This window comes from Netta rufina (assembly GCF_964035555.1).
Source record: "Netta rufina genome assembly, chromosome: 1".
Taxonomy (NCBI): Eukaryota; Metazoa; Chordata; class Aves; order Anseriformes; family Anatidae; genus Netta; species Netta rufina.
The window spans coordinates 52,173,423-52,196,240 of record NC_140123.1 but is presented as its reverse complement, the minus strand read 5'-3'; the positions used below and the strand labels follow the sequence as shown (position 1 = coordinate 52,196,240).

General features: G+C 37.6%; 1 protein-coding gene across 1 annotated transcript in view; it reads right to left on the bottom strand.

The window, feature by feature from the left end:
- GPC5 (glypican 5) overlaps positions 1-22,818 on the bottom strand; it is a gene marked incomplete at both ends in the record, with an annotated part of 756,320 nt that overhangs the window by 601,467 nt on the left and 132,035 nt on the right. The window contains 2 exons of the mRNA XM_084285812.1: positions 5,006-5,131; positions 9,172-9,305. Coding sequence (XP_084141938.1) covers positions 5,006-5,131; positions 9,172-9,305 — 260 coding nt within the window. The remainder of the gene's footprint in view (positions 1-5,005; positions 5,132-9,171; positions 9,306-22,818) is intronic.

The window sequence follows — 22,818 nt, the reverse complement described above, 5'->3', positions numbered from 1 at the left end:
ATTTTATTTATTAATTTTTACCATATCCATCTTCCGTCTCCAGGGCTTATTTGCAGTTGTTTGTTTGTTTGTTTGTTTGTTTTTGCAAGGATTTATTTGCAAGGCTGTTTGCAGTTTTAAACACAGATACAGCAAACTCTTCCAGTGCTGATACACATGCACCAGCATTATGTAGCCTATGGAATTGCTTCCCATGTCAGGCCTAAAATTGCAGTCATCAACAGCTATGGTACATGATTTTTAAACAGAAAGCAAAAACAGAGAGAGATGAAGAATGTCACAACAGATAAAAACCATTTACATTCAATTAGTTTGAACAATACTGATTTTCCCCTCCTCTCCCTGAGTAGCCAGAAATACTACACAGACAAATTCACTAGTGTGTGTGTGTGTGTGTGTGTGTGTGTTTGTGTAGGGTAGGGAAGAGAAAGTTCACAGGTTCAGGTGTTCTGTATTTACAGAGAAAAGTGATGATGTCTGCTCATGTCATTATTGCTTCTAAAATGTCACAGTATTCTGGGATCATGAGAACAGAAGTTGAGCAACTCAAGATTTAGATAATTCTAGACTGAGAATCAGAAGGCTGAAGCAGCTCTTACGAGGTTATCCAATTCACATTGGTATCTCTAAGGAAATTTTTTTTTTTTGCTGCAGTATTTCTCAGTACCTTGCTCTGCCTGTTATTAAACATCTTCATGCAGGCAAATACCAGACCTGAAACTACCAGCTTTTGTCGCTTACCATCCCCACCACTAGAAATCTCTCCCAAGTACTGGCGGAGAAGGACCTGGGAGTACTGGTTGATAGTCAGCTGAATATGAGCCAGCAGTGTGCTTAGGTGGCCAAGAAGGCCAACAGCATCCTGGCTTGCATAAGAAGCAGTGTGGCCAGCAGGGCTAGGGAAGTGATCGTCCCCCTGTACTCAGCTCTGGTGAGGCCGCACCTCGAGTACTGTGTTCAGTTTTGGGCCCCTCGCTACAAGAAGGACATCAATTTGCTCGAGCGAGTCCAGAGAAGGGCGACAAAGCTGGTGAGGGGCCTGGAGAACAAGTCCTACGAGGAGCGGCTGAGGGAGCTGGGATTGTTCAGCCTGGAGAAAAGGAGGCTCAGGGACAACCTTATCACTCTTTATAAGTACATTAACGGAGGCTATAGCGAGGTGGGGGTTGGTCTATTCTCCCATGTGCCTGGTGACAGGACGAGGGGGAACACGCTAAAGTTGCACCAGGGGAGTTTTAGGTTGGATATTAGAAAGAACTTCTTTACTGAGAGGGTTGTTAGGCATCGGAATGGGCTGCCCAGGGAAGTGGTTGAGTCACCATGCCTGGAGGTCTTTAAAAGACGTTTAGATGTTGAACTTAGCGATATGGTTTAGTGGAAGACTTGTTAATGTTAGGTCAGAGGTTGGACTCGATGATCTTGAGGTCTCTTCTAACCTAGACAATTCTTTGATTCTGTGATTCTGTAATATTTAATCATGCCATAATTTACATGTTACGTGTCCTAACCATTATAGAAACAGATAATAGCTACTTTTCTTCCCCTTAGCAACAGCCTGCTTGCGCTTTGCTTTTTCTCCCATCACTCTTTCTTTTCCAGGTTAAACAGGTCCAGATATTTCATTCCTTTTATATAAACTGAGTTTCCTAGATTCTTGATTGCTCTCATAATGCTCCTGGGAATACTCTTCAAGTTTGCCTTTTTTTTTTTTTCTGAAAAACCTGTAACTGGGATTATGCTGAATTTCATCAAGATGATTTTGAACCACTTGCCCTACTTTTTGTATTTGTATTCATTTTGTCCCTTCTAAATTGGACGGATTCATTGATCCATTCCGACTGTCATTTTCCAGCACAATACATGGAGCAGATTAGGAACCTTTCTTACTTGAACATATTCTCCTTGCGTCTAAATTTGCAGAATTTAAGTGTGTTGAAAGTGTTTCTGAGACACAGTTTGACTTTCCATAATCCAAGAGAATACTTCAGGCACTGCACATCTGATCTGTACTCCTGCCCTGAACTCCTGTGTTACATGGGCCTTGTTTTGATAGCAAGCACACGGAACTGCCTAAGAATAAAAGTGCCCATTTTTCCATAGCTTAGCAATTCAGTAGTAATAATAAGAAAAAAATAAATGATTTCAGGATGTGCAGGATGGACATTTTTCCCCTTCAGTTATAAAAGAACAAATAAAAAAAAAATAAAATGAAAATAGGACATTTTGACTGAGTAACAAGGCAAAATGAATGGGAGGAATGGGAGGAAGAGGACAGTCATACAGCTACTGAAGCAGAAGAATATGCATCGTGATATAGTGTACAAGTAGAGGTGCTGAGTTGTGAAAACTAATCTACAGGCCTCAGCTCCAGCTGATAACCTAGAGTAACCCAGAGCATTCTGCTCTTCTGGTTTTAATCAGTTCTCTCTACTTCTAAATATTATCTACATAGTACTGTTAGCTCTTTCAGAAAGTTAACATTAAAATTTAGAGATAAAGTCAATATAAAAATAATATCTACTTTTATATAAAAAATAAAATACTTTAGTAAGGAAATGTATAAGTTAAATTAAAATCAAGGAAGTCTTTCATTTAAGATATGGAATTCTTGTCACCACCTATATCTTTAAGTTGAGCCACAAATAAATTGTGCTAATTAATTATTTTAATCAAATAAAATTACTTTTAAAAACCACTGTAGTCTAGAATTTAATGAGATGTTTCATTGATGTAAAAGGACTGAAGCTTCTAATCATACTTCTTAAAATATAACAGTGTAATAATAGTAACAATATAATAATACATGTATAATGACTAAAATTTAATAGTACTGTATAATAATATAGTTTTGAAAATATATAATATATGGATAGTAAGCCCACCTGCATATAAAAATTAGAATACAAGAAATTTTTTCTTAGGAAATCTGTAATTACAAGATGCTTACTTCAAATTCTTACTGAGACATTTAGTAGGAGTACTATAACTCACTTGGGAAAAAGCATGAAAATAAAAGCCAGGATATAAAGTTGAAATTAAATCTGAAATACAGGTATCTAAGAAAGGATAATTCATCCTGAGAAGATTGTTGACAAATTAGGACAATGAGAGTGCCAAGGGTCAACCACTTATTGGGCCTTAGTGCTTGCAAAGCACTACCCAAGATGATAAACTAAAGCAGATCTCTAGCTGTTTGCTGAAAGGGTATGTACTGTTTTCTTAGACATCACTAATCAATACATTATAGTTCCTACATAACCTATTTAGAGATGCCTGAATCCTAAAATCATAGAATTATTTAGGTTGGAAAAGACCTTCAAGATCATTGAGTCCAACCATCAAGCTGACTTACTGAGTACCATCACTAAAGCACGTCTCAGGGCCACATCCACGTTCTTAAATAGAATAATTGAATAACTACGGTTGGAAAAGACCTGCAAGATCATGTGGACCAACCATCACCCTACTACCAATGTCACCCACTAAACCATGTCCCTAAGCACCAGGGGATGGGGACTCCACCACTTCCCTGGGCAGCCTGTTGTGACGCTTGACCACCCTCTCCTTTTCTGCTGGGCAGCTTTACAGTCATTCTTCCCCAAGCCCATACTGCTGCATCGGGTTATTGTGACCCAAGAGCAGCACCCAGTTGCACCCAGCCTTGCTGAGTGACTTGCAACTGGATGCAGCCCATTGACGCAGCCTATCCAGATCCCTCTGCAGAGCTTTCATACCTTCAGTTGTCCTGCCTAACTCAGTATTGTCTGCAAACTTTCTGAAGATACATTTGATTCCTTCATCCAGATCACTGATAAAAATGTTAAGCAAAACTGGACCCAGTGCTGAGCCTTGGTGACTGGCTGCCAAGAGGATTAGACTCCACTATGACTTCTGGCCATCCAGCCAGTTCTTCACCCAACAAGCTGTATACCTGTCCATGCCAGGAGCAACCAGTTTCTACAAGAGAATACTGTGGCAACCACTGTCCAACTCTTTACTAAAATCCAGGTAGACAACATGAACAGCCTCATCTACTAAGCCTATAATCTTCTTCTCATATAAGGAGATAAGGTTAGTCAGGCAGGACCTGCTTTTCATAAACCCATGCTGAAGATGCAGACTGTCAGTGCCTGATCTGATTAGTACCAGCTATCTCCCATTTTACTAACACATCTTTATAGCCTTTATCCACCTTCTTTGATACTACCTCATCTTGGTAATAAGAGTATGATCTTTATAAAACATAATTGCAATGAACCTCTCAATATTTTCATCTGTCACCACAAGTTCAGAGAAATACTTGTTTTCTTGATGAGAGCAATAAAGCAAAAACACATATCTCATTTCTCTGAAAATCCATCTGACATTCACAAATGATAGTGTCTTGTAAGTCGTGAAGCATATCGATTCCAGAGATATGCATCCAGGAGCCTAGCAGTTTATTTTTATCTCTTCTTTGCCATTGCTACTGAGTGATGTCTCCCAAGCTAGTGCATACATAAAACAATACAGATGTTTCACCTTTAAAACATTTTATCTTAGTGTCTTAACTTATGGTGCTCTCCTGAGACACCACATATATTAAGAGATTAGTTCATTCTTCAGAGCCAGAGAAAGTTTTAAGCAAAGAGCTTGTCTGATATCACAAACTCTGTATTAAAAGGAGCACTTTATAAAGATCATCCCTGAAAAGAAAAATCCATATTCATTTTTTCCAACTATAAATGCCAGTCCATCTTCTCCTAACCAGCATATGGTTAAGCTCCATAAATTTGATGCAGAAATGTCTGAGGACCAGTAATATTCTTTTTTTCTTTAAAACATAAATACAGGTTGTTTTTTAATTCTGTTTATAGATGAGGCCTGAGAGAAGGAAACCCATGCTGACTTGTTTTCCAAATGGGCTTTGACATATACCCAGAGAAACAATGCACTTGACTCCACTTGGCTAATTTAGAGCAATGAGAAATACAGAAGGAAAGACAGAAGTGAGTTAAAAAGGTACCTTCTTACAACATCTTCTCCATTCCAACACGGGAGTCCATCAGCAGCTGCCAACTCATTACCGCACAGCTGATCAGCCAGTCCGCCGTAAAAGGCTCTGTAGAGCCGGAGGTGGCTGATAAATTCTCTGCACAGAGGAACATGGGAAACAATAGACAGTGTCAATCAATAACATTAAGCAGTACTGCTATTGTGCATGTCTACAAGAAGATACAGAATATGCTTTTTCTAATGTTCTCTCCTGGTTCCAATGATGTTTTAAACCAATTTGTCAATTTCTTATTACCTAAGTTAGATTCTCTCTGACACATTTCAGTAGTTTACAGACTTGATACTCTTATTGTCAAAATTAAACAATTTACTCATGCTCTGGAATGGGAGTTATTTTCCTCCACCCTGAAATTTTCTTGCATAATTTTGATACAGCTTGCAATACTACACTTGTACAAATGTAATAAAAAATGATCCAAAGGAAAGCATAGCAAATAAAAAAACAGGTGTATATTAATGTCATCTGTTTTTCAGCGCTACCAACTGGTCCCCTACAGTCCTACAAGTACAAGAAAGAGTATTGGTGAGAGTTATGGAGTAATTCAAGATTTAGGTAGAAAGGGTTTAAGATGTAGATGTTAAACATTTAGTGGATATTTAAATTACTGTCTGCCAAAAGACATCAATTTTATCTTGTTATGCTGCTAAATTATAAATTATGTATTGCTATTTTAAAGAATTGCCAAGTTGCCCAGAGCTAATGATAAGGTTTTGCACTTAAATCAAAACAAATGAATGACTTTTTAGCTAGTATGTTTGTAACTGGATTGAGATATTTCTGTTTATAAATTGTTTGCTTATGTATTGAAAATCTCTTCCTGGGAGACCCATTCCTGCTGTGAAAAATTAAAATACTTATTTATTCTGGTTTAGAATATCACAGTATACTGAGTTATCTATGACCCGCAGGCATGAAGAAGAAAGGTACCGACAAATGCTGTACTCATTGCTCTATGAGCCAGCAAGTTTCTCATTATGCTAACTTCTTGAACGCTGTCTGAAATTTAAAAAAAAAAAAAAAAGAAAAAGAAAATAGCTCTAAAAGTTCTAGACGTTTCATTACATTTAGTTAACACAGACCTAAAATGGCATATGGAATTAAATTTTTAATTTTTGCTTACTCAAAATTAACACAAATAAAACATGAGTAATTTTATATATTCTGTCATTGAAAAAGCCACTTTTTAATTGTAATTGTAGGGCAAATATTCTACACAAAGCACAGTGATTCAGATTTACTATGATTATTTAAGGGGATCTAAGTGCATTACTGTTCTGAAACTACTGTTCTGAAAATCTCAGGTAGGGTCTTTTTTGACTATTCATCATGTAATTGTATATGCACTGTTTATTTTAAGTATATAAATATGATTCATCTACACTTTCCCAACCACGGATAGTTGTATCCTGTATTGTTCCATCCCCCAAATTGCATATAGTGTGCATAATATGTTTGCAGATTTCCTCCATATCCCATTGAGGGGGATTGATTTTGATTTTGACTATGCGTTGTGTTTATGTTCTGGATGAATACTAGTGATTAAAGTCTTCTCATAATAAATAGTTTAAATTTCTTCTTCTGTACAATCAATCCATGTATTATAAAGAAATGGAAATGAATACAGCTGCTACAATATCTTATACCAAACTGCGTTGTAACAGAAAGGTCAGTTATTTAGTTTATTAGCAGATACATCCTGAGGCAAAGCCGAAGTTAATACAGAAGTAATAACTGATTTCAGCCCCTGTAGATGTCTGACCAAAGTAGTTAGAAGGGCAGATGGTTTGAATGTCAATTTTCACATCAACATCTTTTAGACCAGATAGCATGTAATTATAGGCAGCTGAGCACAAATGTGCAATTGCAGTCAGTGCAAGCTACAAACATTTCTTATCTGTTTGGCAATGTTTTTGTTTGTTTTTGTTCTTACAATTTTATTCTCCTTGTTATAACCTGTCTGCAAAGCTAAGGCTTGGAGAAAAAATCATTATGTATTTTTAAGATTGTATGTTATTTTGTAATGTTCCACTTAGTAATTTTAAAAATTCATCTGACATTTTTAAGTGTCAAAAGCAAAGTGGAATTTCCTTTTCTTCTTGTACCACATAGTGCTTGAAAACACTTGCCTAAGGTGTTGATGTTTAAATTGATGGTGTTTCTGATAGTGAAAATTATTTAGGAAAAGTTCAGGCAGTAGTCCAACATGTACATTGTTCTTTAATGCACATGTACATGTAAACTTTCATCTGCAGCTGGATTTGAGAAATATTAGGAAACTGGGGAACTCTTAGGAGTCACACATTTAATGGAGTCCTTTTGTTCACTTGTTTTTTTCCTAAGATAATTCTCATTGATCAAGCCTCCACCATTTGGGAGAAGCCTATTCTTTTCTGCTAAAGTTTGTGAAAGTTGCAGAGAGCAACCCTGCTGCCAGAGGTAAACAGGTTGGAAGGTAAAAAAAAGCAGAGTTTGACTGGGAGAACCATGCTTCCTTAAAAGCAGGCTGTAAGGTTGCTGAAGTTGCTCTTCTGTGTGAGGAATTGTTGCAGTTGCCATGGGAATATAAAGACAAATATAAAGTGATTGTGACTAATAAGGAAGAAGGTGTGATCCAGGAGATAGCAAGGGAAGACGATATGGACTATGAAGTTGCTAAACTGAAATTTCTGCCAGTGCATCTCAAAAACTTTTTTTTCTCATTCTACACCCCCCGGCTTTTTGGTGTAGTACCTGTTGCAAGCCATTAAATGGTTCCAGCATCTCAGACAGGAATAAACCATGGCAAAACAACATTGTTTTCTGCAGCCCACTGGCTCTGGTGTCCCATATGATCTCCCTGAGGTCCACCCAGCCACTATTTTTTTGAATCAGAACAGTCCCAGATGAATTGAGATATTAGAATGCAATTTTGTGTTTGCAGAGTGCTAGCATTGAGTAAACATCAGGAACTTGCTTAGGAACATAAAGAACATTGCACTAGCTAGAATGGTCTGCCTTTGAAGCTCAGAGGCACATTTTCTTCTCCAGACATCAGAAATGAGTAATTATTACTTGGAATTCTCTCATTTCAGTCTCCTTCTGCACTACAAACTCAAATGAAAGAAAAAGAGGCCAAAGAAACCATCTCTGTACTTTAGTGGACACTGTGATAGGAATGAAATTTCTGATTTTTCCTTTGCATATGATTTGCATTAATAGAGCCTTTAATCTCACCAGTAATACTATCCTTACTCCTTACAGTGCAATTACTCCTTGCAGGCATTAAAGACTTGATTCATTTGTCTAAAGATAGAATATCTGGTGGCCTTTAAGGTGCCTTCAGCTATCCGAGATCTCTGCACAAGGCTGCAACATATGGCAAAACTTACAGGACACCTGTATCCTTCTGGGAAGCAGAAGATCAGTTGAGATACCTTAGGGCATCCTCAAATGGCACTGAACTCATGCTGTTGTGTGGGCAGCTGAACTGAGTCCTCCTCCCCACTGAATATAATGGCAGCTTAAACACTTAGCTCCTACACAGTTAGGGAAAGTTTACGCTGTAGTGCTGAACCAGATATAAATCAAATACCTAAGTTTTGTAGTCACCTGAATTCACTATGTACTGGCTAAAGAGCCAAAGAAAAAAATCAGCACGATTTGCTTCAACAAGAACTTCAAGACTTAAACCTAAATGCTTATTTATCTCGTTTATCACAATAGAAAGGTATGTAAGAATGAAGTCATTACGTTTTTTGTCTTATCAATTTGTACAGTCTTCTGGTAAAAGGGACAATCAGGTCTTGACAGATGCAGTAATACCCAATGATGTGCCATTTAAATGTAATTTGAAAATTTACACACAGAGTTGATATTCTTATTCATATTCATATTTTAGTTATCCACTCTTTTAAATATTTCAAAACACACCAAATGAACCCACTCATACATCCATTATACTGGAAAACATAAAGTCATAAAGTCATAAAATGACTCTTTTCAAAATGTAACTGAGCAGACTGTGTTGCTGAAATGCCTCATTCTTTGCATGCCACTGCACTGAATATAAGCTATTCTGTTGTAAAATTAATGGCTTACTTTATTCTTTCTTTCTGGCTGTAAAACTAATGTCTTACTTTCTTCTGTTGGCAAGGGTTTCTTCACTGTCTCTTGAGAACATCTTCAGCCCTTCATTATCTTTGTTCTGATCAAAAGAGCAACTTGGAGACTGTGCAGGCTTCCTTACAGGAGGGCCACATACCTTGTTCACCTAAAAGAAAAAAAGTCATTAGAAGGAAAGAAGATATGTAAGCAAAAAATATTACATATCCCTCAATTCAGTTTAAGTCCATTTTAACAAGAAAGAAAGTCTATGGACATATGATAAATATCAGCTACAAAAATATCATTAATTATCGTATTTGTCAACAGTATGTCTATAATGAATGCAGTAAACACAATTCTATTTCATTTTGTAAAAGAAAAGAACAAACAAAATTACTCCTTTTGAAGGAATATAAAGTGTATAAGCAAGTCACCACATGTATTTTATTGAATGTGGCTTTTTTGCCTTTTATCAAGAAACTGTATTGTTATGCAGACAGCGACAGTAACTTCAGAGATCAGAATGTGTTGTGAACAGCAGCATATTTCCATTTTTCTGTATTACACCCCAATCACATTTTTTAATATGTATTGAACTCTGTGATTTCTTTCAGGGTTGATGAATTATTATGGCACGTTCAGCATAGTTATTCAGAGCATATAGTGAACACTTAGCATGGTGTAAACCTGCATTACAACTTTGCGAGATGTAAATTTAATGATCCAAGATGCACGTTTAATGATTCAGACCATAGATGTTGAAAACACCAAGGGATTTTGTATGCCTGGTTTTCTGATCCAGATGTCAATAGATACAAGTTCACATGAATTCCCATTTTCTTCTTTGTAAAATGTGATAGTGAGTATTTTGTGGTATACATGATACCAGTTCATGTTCATTGCTCATTATTCTTCCTAGTCACTGAAGAAAAATAATTAGTGCCATACATATTTATTAAGCAAGAGATACTTGACGGCGAGGATCACATCAGACAATATGTTAAGCAGACTGAAGGGCACATATCTTCTTTAACCTAGCATGTATGCAGTACCAAAAAACTAATACTGCATGTGATTTATTAAAACTCAGTTTTGATAAGTAGTCAGCCTTCTTAAAAGGGGCTTTGGGCTCTACAATAGGTATCCAGTTTTTGAAACACAAACACAAGCAGTGAGAGTCAGATCCAGATGTTTGGGAAGGAGCACCTCTCCCATGACAGGCACAGGTTATGTGTGTAGGTTGTGCTGACTTTGGCCCTTGGATGTCTGAAAGAGATGCCACAGCTGTCCTGGCACTCTCAGAGACTAACTGCAGGGTGTGAGCCTGTGAGGGACAGAGAAACACGGTGTCAGCGATTTACCAGCTAATACAGGCTCTAAGGAGGTGAGTAATGCTCCTTTAGGAAAGAGGAAAAGGAAAAGGGGAAAAGGAAAAGGGAAATTTAGCTCCAGCTGTAATAAACTGAAAAAAACATATGTATTTGTTGCTCCATATGTATTCCTATTGCTCCCCTATGAAGGCAGGAGAATCCACAGTTATCTATATTCCTTGAAATTAAATTTAAATGTCTTTAAGTTTTACTCAACTAAAATGAAAAAATAAAGAAAATCAGTAGTTCTTACGGTCCTAGTGGCTTGCAGTGTTCATTTTTTACATTATATGGCTGCTTCAAAATAATATCTCATGACCTTTTTCTCTGTTTACTTACTTTGAGTGAATGTCTCAAGAAATGCATAGTATGATTTGGGGAATTTTGCATTCACTGATACATTTACAAATAAACCTTAGTTTCAAATATAGAATCTTTAAAAAAAATAATCTTATATAAGCTTTACATACATATCTATGGAATATTCTGAAAATACCAGTAGTTAAATTGTAAAAAGTGCCTGTACAGGAGCACACACACCTCTGCAATTCCCACAAAGAAGTACACGCCAGTAGTCATACTGCTGAGAGCTGTTATATTAATGATAGCAACATCTCTTGCAGCTGAAAGTTAGCTCACTAACCTTTAGCAAAGTCACTTCCTTCTTCAGAGTTTCTACAAGGTGAGCTACTTCAGCATGTACAAGCAGGTACTCTGATGATGTCTTTGTCTGTTACCTTTCTCTTTTTTATTACTTTTTTATTTTTATTTAAAACCCTGGGAACACTGCCTGGCAGGATAGCTTTGTGTGGTGTTGGTTTCTTTATTTTGTTTGACACATTACACTTGCATCACTCAACCAGCTGAACATGATCTGTTGTTTTGTTTTGTTTTGTTTTTCAGCTGTTCACTGGTGCCTGACATCTTTATGTCATATTCAAACCATTAACTGTACATGGATGCCAGATATATTTTTGCCTTCCTCTCTGTCCCAGTCTTCATTTTCACACAGTTTCTTCAGTAAGCAGTTGTGCACATGAAAAGGTCATATAGTAAGTACTATCTTGCCTTCAGGTGCCTGCTGTGTCTGTGAGACAAATATTTTAAAACTAAAATGTCAGAATTTCATTTTCCACATGATACACTTAAAAAAAAAAATCATAATAATGTCTACTGTTTTTTGTATGTATTCCTTAAGTATCTAGAAAGTGTACATGGAACAAGTGTAATGCCAGTTAATTGTATTTCCGCCAATTCCAGAAGGATTTTAACAGCCTTTCAGCCACATCATCTCAGTATTCTTAGCCTTTGGGCTGTAAAAAATTCATCCAGTGCTATTACTGTCAGTCCTTGGAGACACAGACTTGAATCTTCACTTTGGAAGAAGGGGGTTGCTCTCAATACACTAATGAGCTAACAAATGATCATTTTGCAGCAATATCCGATCAGAATGTATTCTTATCATCCTGCCCTCCAGTTGCACTGAAAGGGTATTTATTCTCACTGAACATTCCCACAAAAATTTGAGCATTTTTCTTGGCCACAAACACAAGATCCTTGAAGAGCATACAAAATGATTCTTGAAGAGGACTGAAAATACCCTGAGGAAAGTGAGACTGAAAGAATCACCGAAAATATTATTCTAAAGAGAATTAAAAATCTCACTGAATTTCAGAAAGAATTAAAGATAACTATAAAATTTTAAAACAGACAAGCCTAAGCAACTTACTAGGATTTTTTTCTTTTCTCCTTATCTCCCCACTTTGGTCCAATTTTCTTAAACAGATACTGCACAATATTTAATGGCATAAAAGGAAACCTCAGAAAATTATAAAACTCACGATTTTCACAGTTCAGACAAACCTATTGTCATTATATTCAGCATGCTGTTATTATGCACAATTTGCATGCCACAGAATGATGATTGGGTTAATTAAAAGCTCTTGTAATAACCATGCAGTTAAATTGCAATTAGTGCCACACACGAACTTTATGACAGTTTGATTTTGCTTGGTGCATAGTTGAACATCTCTGGTTACACACAGTTTGGAAAACTTGAGTGTCATAAGCCTTCACATTTAAAGAGGGCTGGACAATGATGTGAGCATTATGTTAGTAACAAGGGGACACTGCCATATCAGTTCACAGGTTCAATAGGGCCAATTGGTCACATCCTTTGGGACTTTTTTGCACTACAAAAATGGTTCTTTCTGACCTCAGCATTTCTACTGAAATCATTTCACTATTTTTTAATTTTTTTTTTAATTATGAAATTCAATAATCATTCCTATGTTTAATTCAAAGGCTGAAAATAAAAGTGCCACTCCCATTCACTAGACTAGGACACAGCCTGCTTGGTGTGCTTTCAGTTACTGAACGATAGCTTTTTCTTGATCCCCTCAAACACCTGTGGGAAGGGAAGGGAAGGGAAGGGAAGGGAAGGGAAGGGAAGGGAAGGGAAGGGAAGGGAAGGGAAGGGAAGGGAAGGGAAGGGAAGGGAAGGGAAGGGAAGGGAAGGGAAGGGAAGGGAAGGGAAGGGAAGGGAAGGAGACAGAGAGATAGGAAGAGAGGAAGAAAGAGAGAAAGAGAAAGAGAGAGAAAGAGAGAGAGAAAGAGAGAAAGAGAGAAAGAGAGAAAGAGAGAAAGAGAGAAAGAGAGAAAGAGAGAAAGAGAGAAAGAAAGAGAGAAAGAAAAGGAAGGAAGGAAGGAAGGAAGGAAGGAAGGAAGGAAGGAAGGAAGGAAGGAAGGAAGGAAGGAAGGAAGGAAGGAAGGAAGGAAGGAAGGAAGGAAGGAAGGAAAAATACTGAAGTGCAGTAGCCCTAGAAGCTAGAAGGAGATAGCAGAACAACTGGTTTAAACTATATTGCCACCAACAACAATAAAAACTGTGTTTAATTGAATGTTTTCAGGTTTTCTAGGAATGCACAAGTTGAACACTTTGTTCAATAAATAAATTATTGATGTCACAAGGGTTTCCAGCAACTGATTACTAACCAAACTGCCCAAAACATTTATCCATAAACACAAAGCCTTACAAGTTTACAACATTTCCTGATTCAGATTCAAACCCTACAAGTGGATGTGTAATCCTTGCAGGTAGATGGCTGTGTGTCATACAGAGGAGAAAAAGAAGAGCAGTACAGCAGCACACTCTGTCCTGTAACTCCTTCTGCTAGCCGGCCATTGCTAGCAGCAGAGGAAAGGTCAGCTTCTTGGCATTTGGCACTTTTTGATCATCTAAGCAGGTAACAATGACGATTTCTCAAAGCAAAATTAGCTTCTCCTCCTTACTTGTAATAATCCCCAGCTGAGCTCCTGCAGCAGGAGCCAGTACATCGGCACACTTGGCGCTTGTTGAACTTGCTTTTCCTTCTTTCAGTTAAACCACAAGAGGGAGCACCAACATTTCAGTATTTCCAAAGACTTGAGCAGGCTTTTATCGTTTATTGTTTGTAACAGTTGCTTATTTAATAACAAACTTCTATTGCAACGAAAAAATGTATTTTGAGATGTCAGAGCGCGCAGAGGTGCATGAAAGAGTAAAGGACTCCCTAATGAGACAAAGTTCAAGTTCTTAGATACCAGGAGAACAGGCATTTGTTAAAACAGGATGTTTTTTTCTTCAAATTGGGAAAAAGATGTTAATGAGATTGCCTTAGGAAAGAACAGTGGGGTGCCACCAGTATTAGCAACATAGGAAGATCATGGAGAAATACTGTATTGTTTTCTTTGTTAATTATTTTTCTGCAACTAGTCTATTTCTCTACTGTAGCCCCAGGATTCTTGGCCATATATCTTAAACATCCAAAGCTTTAAACTCCAGAGTTATTGCAGCAACCTAAAGTTTTATAAATTTCACAAATAGGTTTCATCATTTTACAGAATTTATGAGAGAAGCCCAACATAATCTAGAAGTGGAAAATGTGAACAACAGCCTAGAGCATTACAAACTGAAGCTGATAATTGAATGACGCTTGCACAAATCATTAAACACTCAATTTATAATCACCTGCAAGACTTAAATAAACTTGTTAAATAATTACAAATGAATTTTATTCAAAACTATAATTAAAAATTCAGCTGATACATGAGAAAGTGTATTTACAAATTTTTCAAGTAAGATGGAGTTGTGGTGGTTTTACCCAGCTGGGCAGCTGAACTCCACCACAACCACTCTCTCACTCCCCCTCCTCAAAGGAAAAGGAGGAGAAATACAATGGAAAGAGCTCAAGGGTTGAGATAAGGGCTGCGAGATCACTCACCAGTTATTGTCACAGGCAAAACAGACAGAATAGGGAGCTTAATATAATAAATTGCCTGTCACTAACAGACTAGAGCAGTGAGAAACTAAAAGCAAACTACTAACACCTTCCCCCATCCACCCTCTTCTACCTCCTCCTCCCAAGCAGCACAGGGGAACAGGGAATGGGAGCTGTGGTCAGCCTCAAAATGGGGGTTGTGTCCAGTGCAAAGCAGTAGTAGCCTCATCAGGAAAAATAAATAAAAAATAAAAGAGGATTATATGTTGAAAAAAAAAAAAAAAAAAAAAAGGAAAATATTTTCTGAGATATATAAATAAATGTACCACTGAAGAACTAATTATTCCACTATGTTTGGTAGTAGTGGGGCGTCAGTGTCATTGTCATGCACCTTTCTGGGAAATGAAATCTATACTGAAGATGGAGGGCCAAAGAAGAGACGAAGAGACAATAATGCTAAGTATTTACAATATATATATATATATATATATTTATTATTATTATTTTATTTATTTTTTTTATAGGGGTTTGCAAAAGACTGCTGTCCAAGCTGTTGGATTGGCTCGCATGTGACTGAGACCTGTATCCTCCTCCTCTACCAAAACCAGTGTTTCAGCCTGGGTTCTTCAGGCTGTTCTCATGTCTTATCAGTCTTTAATTATCTCTGATTTCCTTCCTCATTCTGCACATTGTAACTGTAAAATAAAATCTGCTAGCTCATTAAGTATGAGTTTCTTAATATAATTTCAATTTATGTCTTCCACTTTTTAATTACCAAATCTTAAATTGTTTCAATTCTGCTGCTCCTTTCATGAGGGACTAACACTCAGTAAGTCTGGCAGTAAAAAAAGAGTTTCCTTTTCTGAATGGGGGTGAGAGAGAAGGAAGTGATTTTTTTTTTAATGGCTTAATGTTAGGGGAAATCCTAATGTTCTTGGCCAAGTTATCCTGCAGCCAGAATGCAGCACTGCCAGTTCAAACTCCTCAAAGGCAGTTCAACAAAACTGCTTCTTGTGAGAGGCTGCCAGCTCTCCCAGTCCAAGTCTGCTTCAGTGGATGCCAAGGTGTTTCATTTATGTTCAGTGAAAACACTCTGTGGTTCTCCTCTGAAAAACAATTATATAAAACCGGCAGTAGTCCTTTCCAAAGATCAGCTCCCTGTGTGTACTGAGACTGACATATCTGTGCTCTCTAGTGGCTAAAATATACTTTATTGCTCCTTATTTCTGTGTGCGCTGCAAGTATAGCTCTGACGTAGAGGGCTGACATTATTCTGCCTTCTCATCTGATACTCAGAGAATTGTTCATTAAATCTAAATATAAGTCTATCCAGGGTCACCAAAAGAAACTCAGTAGGAATGCAACTGTCAATAAAAAGCAGAATGGGGCTCTATAGCCTTTATCAGGCATGCTGCTCACTTAAAAGAAGAAACACATTACAATTTACAACACATAAAAGAGTTTGTGGAAGCAAAACAAGTTCACCGTGTTTGCATATTTGCACTCTGTGCTTACACTTTGTGGCAGGCTCCAATTTAAGTTTCAAAATTGTGAAGGCAACAGTAGTTTTGAAAACAAGGTCTGTAACAGAAGTATGTATGTTAATAAAACCATGCACATATATGATAACAGTCAAAATACATTATTTCATTCAGTGTAAGACACCGTCATCCATTCCTTAGATAACTGGAGGTCTACCTTTTCATGATAATAAAGAATCAAAAACCACTGTTTAAAAAGGGAGGGAGGGGAGGAACCTCACTACTGAGACAGCTAACATTGCAGAGAACTTATTTTTTTTTCACCTATTTCAGACTGCACCTTATGAGATTACTGTTTTTCCTTCTTTTGTCTGTATGTTAAGTGTTTCAATGTCTCCTCACCCTCTCATTTGAACCTCAAAAACAGTTTTCTATGACGATCTTTATTATGTACAAAGCAGTCACTTATTCATATATGTATATATAATGTAAGGGGCCAAATTAGTCTAAAAAATTCATTTGCTTCACAATCTCTAGATTTGCCCTCATATAGTTTTTCTCTTGCAGTACAAAGAGCTGATTTAAGGACCAGCTGAGAACCAGAAAACTGCTCAGCTGAGTAGCTCACTGTTAATCTGTTTCAGAATGAAAAAGGAAGAGCAAAGAAAAAAGAGAAAATACAGACTACAGAAAGGATTCGTGGTTCACTTCTTCCTTTACACTTGTTCAAGCTTCTTACTTGGCTTATGGAAAGGAGTGCAAAGCCTCCTTTCTTCTCTTTCTGCAAATACAAAGAACCACACTGTTGCATTTTCAGCCTCTTGGACCATCTTCCTCACCTTCAGTTAGTTTCCCAGTGAACACATTCAGACAGCTTGCCATGGTGCCAAAGCAGAATTAGACATCCAGTATGCTATCTAAACCCAGAATGTGACGGCAGTCCAGACTACTTATTCCACATTATTTTTCAGACCTCTGAGTCTGAAAAAGTCTACAGAATGCAGTCAATGGAAAGAGGAGGCCCATTTTGGATCTGTGCATTTTGTCTAAATTATGCATTTTGTCTAAATTTTGCCCAACCTTCTGTTAAACGTTTCCCCTCCCATTCCCCCCAAGAAAGAAGGTATATTAAGGACTCTATTATTTCCTGACAAAGCAGATCTCAATTTAAAAAAGGAAGTGCAGCAAACTTGAAGATTTAACAAAAAATGTTTCAGATTGTGATGCACATTTGATTTAAGCACATTAAAAAGGAATGCATAAAGCATGCCATGATATGTTTCTACATTATTTGGCAGTCTATATTGAACTTACCTTATGCAAAACTGCACTGCTTGATGTTGCTTGCCAAAGCAATGTCTGTGTTGATCATGTGGGGGGGGGATGGGACAGCCTGTTCCACCAGGGACCTCTCCACAGGCTGCAGGGGAACTTCTGCTCCATGCCTGGAGCACCTCCTGTCCTCTGTCTGCACTGACCTGGGGGTCTGCAGAGCTGGTTCTCTCACTTTCTTTCTCGTTGCCCTCTCTCACAGCTGCTGTGTAACATTTTTTAACCTTTCCCATGTAAGTTTTCCCAGAGGTGCCCATCCATGGCTGCTAGGCCCAGCCATGCCCTGTGGTGGGGGTGTTGGAGCCAGCTAGAAGTGACTGTGTCTGGCATGGGGCAGCCCCTCAGAGGAGCCCCGCAGCCCCCTGCCAGCACCATGCCATGGACACCTAATAAAATGAGTATCTCCAGCGAGGCGTTGCAGAAGAGGAACCCAAGCAATTTGACAAATGGATTGGAAGAACCACAAGGCTTTTCAGAAAGGCGTGAGACATGAACTTGACACTGGATTTGAACCTCTTCTCACCAAGGGTGAGAAATATGTTCTCTTGCATTTCTATAAATAAAAGGAAAATTGGCTGAAAGAAGAGGAATAGGAAATGATGCATCTTGAAGCAGGTATTGAAAGCTGTGCCACCATACACTCAAATACTGAGAAGAAGAGAAATTAATGTAGCTGTCAACTGTATTTGATAGACATGGTTCCATGGCTTCATGTTCTGCTCTAGTATTTAAGAAGTTCTTGGCAGAAACAAGTGCTTCCAGTGTTTGCCACATATCTGTTGGTGTATCATAAACCTTAAAATAAAGACACTAACAGAATATTAACAAGCATATGTCCAGCATAACTCATCTTTTTTTATTCTTTCCAATTTGCATTTGAAAAGTGATGCCCTGCTAAATGAAAGGGATGGATCGTATCCTAACATATTTTTTTTTCCAAAATGCATGTATATTTATAGATGCATTACTGCTTCTGTTAATATTTATTCTATCCATGGTTGGAAACCTTTTTTTTTTTCTTTTTTTTTTTTTTCTACACATTAAAAGCAAATAAACCTATTGCAGTGGAAAAAGGCACACATTTTGAGCTGAATCAAGCATACAACAGGGATTCCGACAAACAAGAGATGCTGAGGGATGTTTGCTACCATTTTTATGTTAAATATGGTAGCACTATAAATGTCCAGGCTGTTTTATAGATTTAGTCATTATTTGGAAAACACTGTTTTTAGTTACAAAATCCATAAAACATTATGGGCATTTATAGTGGTAGAAAATAGAGTGTTGTGAAAAGGGCAAAATTACAGAAACAAGGGAGATTAAGCAAGAAAAAATAAATAGGAAAACAGATAAGCAGAGTCTGGAAATGACTTATTATGCATAAGATGAAATTATGTAAACATACTCAGTTGTTATCCTTTATACAAACATCTTTCAACTAATGTCTACCATACCTGACTTTTTGTTGATCATTTCATATGTTTAAAGAATAAATATAAGCATATATCTTCAAATTGTTTTATATTGGACAACAGAGCATTCTGTCTATTATTTTATATATATATATATATAAATATATATATATATTTATATTTATATATTTATATTTATATATATATATATATACTGTTTAACTTTGGTTTCCTCTATATTTCACTTTAGAGTTGTAACAGACTTGCAAATCAAATTGTCTATCATTTACGCTACCAACATCACTGAACTTACACAACACCCATGAAAACCTCCACACAGAATTCCAGATTTTAACTTACATTTTTGATTCTCTAATTTATACTCACCTAAAAATACAGTCAATGGTGTCTCAGAAAATCAGCTCCTGAAAGTTGTTCTAAAATAGACCATGCTTCAATGCTGTTCATCTCTAATTCAATCTCTAATGCTATTTTGTTTTTACTTTATTTGTGCATAGAAACCAAGGCCCTTAGCTGTTTGTTGTTGTTTTTTTTGTTTTGTTTTGTTTTTTAATATACAACCATGCATTAAATATGTATATAATACATATATATGTATATTAACATGTATATTTTCCATAAACCTCAGAGTTTCTTTAAAAATGTTTGTCAAAGACTACCACAGTAAATACTCTCAGGTTGCTTGGCACTAGAGAGACCTGGGTTTCTTTAATTGAAATTTATTTTCATCTTAAACACTGATTTTCTGTAAAACTTGTGTCAGATTTTTCTGTGTTCTATTTGCATTTATTTCCCTTAATACCTGCAAAAGTGGACTGTGAATTAGTTTGTATGTTGCTTTGTAAGTACTTAATATGCACAGGTTTCCTGATAAAGGTCTTTCCTTTTCCAGGCAATATTGTGATTGAGCATTGTTCATTTAAAACACCAAACAGCATAAAGCTTCAAGACCAAATATGAGACTATTCATCTTCGGGTCAGTGGATGTATCCCTCTGTGGTCATATAGGTGATGGTGTTGTTTTTTTTCATTTTCATTAGGAACCCTGACCACAAGTTCTATTCTCTTTCCTCAAAACATTCAATAGGCTTCAAAACTTACCTTAAAATTACTGTCATCCACTACTAGCTGAGAAGAGTTTATATACTTCAGTGTTGCTGTGACTGCAGTGGTGAGAAATAATACTTGTGATCTCTTCACTGCCCAGTGACTTCCCCTCTTTCACGTCAGACATGAAATATGGCTTAAACCCTCCCATGCTTCTTACCAATGGTTTTGGTAATTTCACTAGTTCCAAGCAAGTGATAAAAACTTGCTTTGTTGATTTTCACTGTTTTCAAAATTTTCCATTCTTTTTTCTTGTGATTGAAGCTCAGTTAAGCCTCTGGAAAAAGCTTCTTGACAGAAGCAGGGAGCCACTTTGAAATACTGGGGAAGTGAAACGTAACACTAGAGGAGGTCATGACTGCAGTACACTAGCTCCTTGCTACAATCAAAAAATGACTGATGTATAAAAATATTTTATATAATTTATTATATAAGCACACGTTTTTTCACAGCTGCAGTTGGATGCTTATCTGTGGATGGAGGGAAATGGAAAGTGATGGTGTTCAACTGTGTTTTAAGTTAGGTATCAAACCTTCTTTTACGACACAATGAGATTAGAATACAGAAGTGTTTAAGATGAGGACTTTGAATTCAATTACTGTTCAGCAGCTTCCACAAATCAGTTTATATTGATCTTCTGAAGTAATTTAAATTAATCACTTTATCAAGTTATTTAAATTCAACAACGTAAAGGTGGCACAAGCATAAGCCAAAAGTTTCAGGCAGAACTCCACAATTTTACTCCAAAGTCTGCTTTGCTGAAAATTACGTATTTCAGATTTTCCTTTTTTCAAGAAGTATATGGCATGTAGCTCACTCTGGTTCTGTCTTTTGTAAATTGTTAATGGGAATACATGTTTGCTTAAAGTTAAATGCACACAAGGCTGAATACAGTTAGACTTTTTGAATGAAGAAAAATATAATTTATTTTATGATTAAAATTAAAGATATAATACAAATTGTAATTTTAAAATATAACTAATTTTATAACTGAAGCACTCCCAGATCCCTTTCTGCTGAGCTGCTCTCCAGCCACTCATCTCCCAGCCTTTACCTGTGTCCAGAATTACTCTGTTCCAGGTGCAGATCCTGGCATTTTCCTTTGTGGAACTTCATGCTGTTGATGACTGTCCAATGTTCCAACGTATCTAGATCCCTCTGAAAGGGCCTCTTGTCCCTCCAAAAGTCAACAGCACCTCCTACTTTGGGATCATTAGCAAACCTGCTGAGGATGCATTCTACCACTGTATCCAGATCACTGATAAAACTATTGAACAGAACTGGCCCTAGAATTGAGCTCTGTGAGCACTGCTAGTGACCAGCTGCCAGCCAGGTGTAGGCCCATTTATTACAACCCTTTGATCTCTACTGTTGAGCCAGTTTTTGGCTCAGCATAGTTTGAACCTGTTCATCTCACAGTTGGATTATATGTTTGATCTATGGAAAGTTGGATCATCTAGTTCAACAGCCCTGTTCAAGCAGGGTCAACTTGAACAAAGCAGCTACAACTTACCCCACCTGCAATGTACACTGTATTCCTGATAAAATATGGGATGTTGCTGGCAGTGGAACCTGGCAATGACCTTGCTCCTCTGCTGCTGCTGTAGTGTAAGCCTGTGAAGAGCCAAAGGTTGACAGAGTGTGGGGCACCTGCACATCTTCCCCAGGATCCACTTCTATCACACCTACTCATACTCCCTTTCATAGAATCACAGAATCATTAGGGTTGGAAAAGACCTCCAAGATCATCTGGTCCAACCATCACCATACTACCAATGTCACCCACTGAACCATGTCCCTAAGTGCCAGGTCCAACCTTTCCTTAAATACCCCCAGGGATGGTGACTCCAGCACTTCCCTGGCCAACCTGTTCCAATGCCTGACTACTCTTTCTGAGAAGAAATGTCTTCTAATTTCCAACATAAACCTGCCCTTGCACAACTCGAGGCTACTCTCTTTAGTTCTATCACTAGTTATCTGTGAGAAGAGGCCAACCCCCAGCTCCCCACAACTTCCTTTCAGGTAGTTGCAGAGAGCAATAAAGTCTCTCTCCCCTGAGCCTCCTCTTTTCCAGACTAAACACCCCCAGTTCTCTCAGCCACTGTTCACAGGACTTGTGTTCCAGGCCCTTCAACAGCTTTGTAGCCCTTCTCTGGACACTCTCCAGGGCCTTGATGCCCTTCTTGTAGTGAGGGGCCCAAAACTGAACACAGTACTTGAGGTGCGACCTCACCAGAGCAGAGTAGAGGGGAAGGATCACTTCCCTGATCACTGCCCTGATCCTCTCTAAGTCTCTGCATCCTGTCTCAGAGAAAATCTTCCTTTGGAGTTAAACATGTCTGTTTTCCTTTCCAGCCAGAAACTGCAAGTGATTCCCTATACATACAACATGGGCATACATACATACTTCTATATGCACAGTGTGGTTTGGCGATTCAATTCCAGAAGTAAACATGCTGTAAATCATCTTGTCTCCCTAACACCCAGACTACTAGTGGTAACAGGACTGAAGTTTGGGAAAAGCTATATAATCTAGGCCACTGGTCCTTACCATGGCCATCCTGTGATAGACCACTCCATCCAACACGGACAGCGCTTCTCCTTTCTGCCCACACAAAGTGCAGCTGGAGACTTATGTTACATGGGGCTTTCTTGTGAACAGAGAGGGAGTGATCTCAAAGGCAGTAAGAGCAATCA